At 50.6% G+C, this 6,000-nt stretch overlaps 1 protein-coding gene across 4 annotated transcripts in view; it reads right to left on the reverse strand.

Annotated features, from left to right (window-relative positions):
- CDK13 (cyclin dependent kinase 13) overlaps positions 1 to 5,579 on the reverse strand; it is a 56,706-nt gene extending 51,127 nt beyond the window's left edge. For 2 of the 4 annotated variants that reach the window (XM_067291232.1, XM_067291230.1), the window contains exon 1: positions 4,170 to 5,579. In XM_067291232.1, the coding sequence (XP_067147333.1) occupies positions 4,170 to 5,392 (1,223 nt within the window). In that variant the 5' untranslated portion in view covers positions 5,393 to 5,579. The remainder of the gene's footprint in view (positions 1 to 4,169) is intronic. The other 2 variants (XM_067291233.1, XM_067291231.1) reach the window with 1 other exon arrangement.
- Between the last annotated feature and the right edge of the window lie 421 nt (positions 5,580 to 6,000).

Below are 6,000 nucleotides of genomic sequence, written 5' to 3' on the forward strand. Positions count from 1 at the left end.
TTTCATTTTTAAATGAAGTGCCTTCCCACAATAAGGAAAGAAAAAAGAGAAGAGGAAAGGGTAAGGCACGTCACAGTGGTTGGGCAAAAGGCAAAGTTCACTACCAACTAGCAAAACAAATCTCAATAAATTCGGAATACGTACTAGAGTGAGAGCTTCAATATACAGTGGATTTGTTTCTCAACAATGAAAATGTATATTTTCACATTTAAAATTTTGCAAAACACAGTTTTACTAAACAAGAATAAAGAGCTTTATACAGAAGGTCTCTTTTCATCAAACCAAAACAAAAAAAAGTCTCAAAAATCTCTCCTACTGCTTTAAATCCAGAAGCAGAATTACTGGTCTCATTCCTATTTTTATATCAGTGTATGAAGCCATGGCTTCTCCCACAAAGTCGGCATTTACTACTTGAATACATATTTTACCGTTTTCCCTATGCTTGCTTCGGTTTCACAAGTGATATGTATTTCACAGAGCCACACTGCTATGGGCCAACTACAGCTACAAAATGAGATAGCTCTACAGTACCAGTAAGAAAAGAAATCTCATATTTTTCCTAGAAACAACATCCATGCATACAGTAGTACTATGCTAACAGCGCTCCACCTACTTACTTTTATCCAGCCATATTGGTAGGTGTATCCAAGTTTAGAAAAATGTGATTACTCATATATACAGCTAACTGAATTAAATGTGTGATCACAGAGCATAAAACCTGACTAAATTTATGAGAAACAACTCTTCCTACAATTTCATCCTAAGCTAGTTTCCAAAGGGAGACTATGCCTGCTTGGTCGGTCATGCTGAGATAGACATCTGTATCTTTCTATATATGTGTTTGTGTGTGTGTGTGCGCCTGCATGCATATGTATCCATATATATTTTAAGTGTCATGAGCTTTTTTAAAATCCAGTCAGTTTATGGGTAGAGAAATAAATACCTCATACTTTTGTGGTATTTTTGGTATTATGGTATTTTGGTGTTATGGAAGAATTTCCATTTTGAAAATGTACATCTGCTACTTTAGAACAACTGTGTTACTACTCACAAGAAAATACAAGTCATACTGTTCATTATAGACAGTACAGTCAGTTCTCATTCATAAAGTAATATTTAAACTGATTCTTACAACAAAGGATTACAACTTCACCAGCAGCCAGTGGAAAAGCTTTGTCCAATGAGTGGGAACAGCTCAAACAATCAGTTTTCACAAAAAAATAGATGGCCACGGCTATCATAAAGGCAAAGGCAAGTAGTTTACCATTCAAGGACAACTTTCCAAGCACAAACCGCATCTAGTGCCTTTGCTTCTGTTCAGAACCTATCGCCAGGCAACACCGCTGAAGGTCACTAATCAGAGGCACTATCGTGATTCAGAGCTCTAACTCGCATCAGTTTCACTCTTTTACTGCTGCTTGAGAAAAAACAGAGTCAAATGAGTGAAGCTGACTTCACTTGTTTCTCTTCTGCTGTTTACTAGAAGCTTCTCACTGAGCAGTTCAGAGACCTAGATGAAAAAAGATCAGGATTCTAGATACATGGGTTTTCCAGGCTCACTAGAACCACTTCATTCTCATTTTCTACATACCAAAATAACTAGATAAGTAATATATAATTGCTAGAGATTCACATATGAAATACAGAATGAAAATAGCAGACAGACTTGCAGTCAGCAAACAGCTAGTAACATACAAAGTTCTTACTGTCTTGACGCCATTATACCTGGATACAAGCCCAGAATTATGTCTTTAAATCATCCAGATCAAGACGACAGGTGCTGTAAGAAGCTGTTGCCCTCATGAAAACATTATATTTTATCAAGTCTAAGGCTGCTATACTAGTAACTAAACTGCACAGCAAAAATTTTCAGTTTTTGTGGTACACCACCACTGAGTCAAGCAACAAATAAACAATTACAACACAATTTTGAATAACTAAAACAATCATGCAATAATTTTCCATTTAAGTTATTTCCCCCCAAATACCACAAAAAACAATTAATGCATAATAGCCATATGGGAGTAAAAAAACAGAAACAAAAAATTCGCATTTCTCCACAATAGGCAAACATTAAGAATAACGAAGTTTGTCTTCACACTTTTGATTTCTTTCTTTTTCTGTAAAAAGAGACTTGCAGGATGATCAAAATACCCAATTCATTTTCAAAATTAATGGCACATTAGGACAGACTGACCTTGATTTCTACAGCAACCTTTTCTTTCACTCAGCCATTCCAATCCCTCTTCAGTAAACCTGACAATCTGCACTAGTTAACAAAATAATTTATCTATATCCAGTAAGAGACTGGATGCAAATTTAAGTTTAACTGGAGGAAGGAAGGAGTGAAGTCACAAAGCTAACTCCTGGAAACAGATCTGCAACTCAAGAAAGGTTTAGATACTTGTGACAAAAAAAGGATTTGAAAGAACAGCTTCAAATCACAGCCCCACTACTGACAGGAAAGAAAACACTTCCTGCACTTTGTTCTGTAGCTATCCACTACAAAATCCTCTGCACCTTCTACTACAGCACTATTACGCACTGTTTAAGATAGGATCCTAGACTAAACTGGACCATCAGTCTGACTAATATGGCTGTTCTTAAGTGCAAACCTCACATACATAATTTTGCTTGTCATTGTTAGCATTCCTATTCCAAGACAAAAGGTTCTACAGAAAACATTCTGGAAACCAGATTATTTTGTCAAAACATTCCCATAACATTCCTGCTATTCTACTATTCAAATCATCTTGAAAAAAGGACCCTTGGGCACTTGTAACAGACTCTCATGGAACAACAGCAACAACAACAAAGTGCTCTTTTTCAGACCACTCGTAGTATTTTCTGCTTGAAACACTCTATTGTTTACAAAATTATTCCACACAACTGTACCTCAAAACAATCATCATTTTTTGCAAAGGCACCTTTGTTCTATCCCTCTGAACAAAGTAGGATGCAGTTTTGTTACTTCACTCTTTCAATAGCGTTTGATACACACCCAGAACAGCAGACCTTACTGACAGTCAGTGAAACACAGAAACAGCTTCAGCACTCTCACTGGATACGCTGCGTGGCACCACAAATGGTGACTGATGCAAAATTAGAAACACCAGGCAACAGTTCTCATACAACCTACCAGGTAACGCCTTTTAAATAAATTCTTGCCAAGGAAATGGCAAAGCACCTTATACATTTAAAATCTAAGTTCACATGTGAATTTAAGTTTACAAGTAAGCCTGTAAACAATGTGTCAACAGTCAGATTCCAACAGGGGAAATAGAAGTCTCCAGTTATAAACACAAATTGACCAAATACAGCAAAACCACTGGGAATTTAAAGTTAAAATATTTTAAAGCGCTTTAATTCTGCAGCACTGTGTGTGTCTGATTATAGAGATACAGTTCACGTTATTTGTTTTCTCTATATAAAACCTAGAAAAGTCACAGCAATGCTGAACTTTACATTCTGAGTTCCCATTAACGGTAACAAAGCTCTTTGCAAGCACATGTCAAATACAACATGTATAGTACATGCTATCATACTCTTTACTGGGAAGAGAGACTGAATATGATTTTATAGGTTGTGTAAAGCATGAAGGCAATTTAACAAAATTTGACATTAGCTTCTCTTCCCAGCGAAACAAAGTCTAAATCTTTCTATAGACCTCCAAAGAACAAGAAACACTAGCAACATGAATTGCCTCTCAGTTTGGTTCCTCTTTAGATTAGGGGGGATTAAACCAAGCCCAAAAGTATTCAAACATGCACCCTTTCCCACAGGGTATGTAAAAATGCACCTGGGAATCTCCACATTTTATAAACAAAAACTTAAAAAACAAAATCAGTCCTTTAAAAACCTTGCCCTCCGAGAGTCACCTTCCATTCAAGGTAACACACTCATCTGAAAACGTTCTTGTGCTGTTTAGTGCTTTTAAAAGCATTTTTTTCGAGCTACAGAGTCTCTCAGCGATAGAAATAGCTGCAGAAGAGCCTCGTGTCTCCCCAGGCAGGACAGGAAGACCTTTGTATGTGTCCCGGCCCCCTTCCCCCCCACCCCAGCTCTCTGGCAGCGAGAGGGCAAGAGGGAGGGCTTTTTCTGTTGCTCCACGAGCGTCTCTCCTCTGAGCTGGGCCGAGCCCCCCGCCCGCCCCCGCGCCCCGCACTCACCGGATGACAGGGCTGTAGGGGCTCCGCGACCGGCGCCAGCTGCTGTAGGGGCTGGGCGACACATCCCCGCCGCGCTCGTAGGAGCTGTGCCGGCTGTAGCTGGGCGAGCGGCGGCGGCTGTAGGGACTGAGGGGCGAGCGGCCGCCCACGGGGCTGAGCGACTTGCGGCTCCGCTGGCTCTGCGACGAGCGGTGCAGCGGTGGGCTGTCGTCCCGGCCGGGGCTGGGTGAAGAGCGCTGCCGCCGGTAGGCCTTGGGCTCGGGCTTGTCGTCTCGGTAGGCCTTCGGCGGGTCCTTGTAGGCCGAGGGCGGCTCCTTGGCCGCTTTCGTCCGGCTGCGGTGCGCTTTGCTCTCCCGCTCTTTCCTGCCGCTGCCGGGGGAGGTGAGGGAGCCCTTCCTGCGGCCGTCGCCGCCGCTCTTGAGTCCCTCTCGGTCCTGGCCCCCGGTGTGGTTGTGGCGGCTGCGGGACTTGGAGGAGGACGAAGAAGCCTCGGCTCCCCCCCGGCCCGCCGCCACCCCCTCCTGCTGCGGCTTCTCCTCCCCGCGCCGGCGGTGCTCGCGGTGCCGCTCCTTGGAGCGGCCGCTGCCGCCGCGGTGCTCCCGGCGGGAACGGCTGCTCCGCTCCGACTCGCCCCGCTGGCGCTGGGTCCCGCCGCCGCCGCCCGAGGAGGAGGCCGGGCTCCCCCCGCCGCTGCCCGCGCCGCCGGTGCCGGCCGCGCCGCTGCCCACCAGCCCTTCGGACTGGGAGCTCACGTCGTCGTACTCCTCCACCAGCGTGCTCAGCCCCCCGCTACCACGCCGCTTCTCCGCCTCCTGGGTCCCGCCGCCGCCGCCGCCGCCCCCGCGGCCCCGCCGCCGCTTGTGCCGGGAGCCCGAGCGCCGCTTGCCCCGCGGCCGCTTCCGCTCCCCCCCGTCCCCGCAGCAGGAGGAGGCGCCGGTGGCCGCCAGGAAGAGCAGGGACTGCGGCGGCAGCGGCGGCTGCAGGAGCGGCGGCTGCAGGAGGGGCGGCTGCAGGAGCGGGAAGAGCAGCGGGTGAGGGGCCGGCGGCGGGGGGGGAGGCTGCGGCTGGGCCGCGAAGCGCTTCCGTCTCCGGTGATGCAGCCGCTTCTTGTCGGCCGCCGCCGCCTCCACCGCCGAGCTGCTGCTGCTCCCGCCGCCGCCGCTGCTCGCCCAGCCCCGGCTTCCCCCGCTCCCGCCAGCCGCCGCGTCCGAGGTGCTCGGCATCGAGATCACTCAAGGCCGAGGACGAGGACGCGGCCTAGGGAATCCTCCGCCGCCTCCTTCAGGGCGATGCTGGCGCCATGGAGACACGGCGCCGCGCAGACACACCGGGCCCCCGCCGGCCGCGGGGTCTCGCTCGCTCCGCCGCCCTCGCTCGCTACGCCGGCGCCCGCGCCGCCTCGCAGCTCGCCGGCCGCACCGCGCCGCCTCACTCGCGGCCGCGCCGCCTCATAGGGAGGCGCGCCGCCCGCGCTCGGGCCGGGAGCAGAGCCGGGGCCGCCGCCGGGCCGGGGGGGACCGCGGGGGCCGGGAACGGAGCCGGGGCCGCCGCCGGGCCGGGGAGGGCCGGGGCCGCCGCCGGGCCGGGGGGGGCCGCGGGGGCCGCGGCAGAGCGGCCGGACGGCGGGAGCCTGGCGCGGCCTCCCGCAACACGGAAGTGTCTGCTGGCGGCGGCCTGCTCACTGCATGCCGGGCCGCGGCGGCCTCGTCGTGCGCCAGGCGGCGCCGCCGCGCGGGGGAGGCGGCGGGGCCGGGAGGGGGGCGGCTGCCGGGCGCGGGCCGCGGGACCGCCGCCTCCTCCCGCAGCCGGGCCGCGGCCGGGCGGCGGGGTC

This window comes from Apteryx mantelli, chromosome 2 (genome assembly GCF_036417845.1).
Source record: "Apteryx mantelli isolate bAptMan1 chromosome 2, bAptMan1.hap1, whole genome shotgun sequence".
Taxonomy (NCBI): domain Eukaryota; kingdom Metazoa; phylum Chordata; class Aves; order Apterygiformes; family Apterygidae; genus Apteryx; species Apteryx mantelli.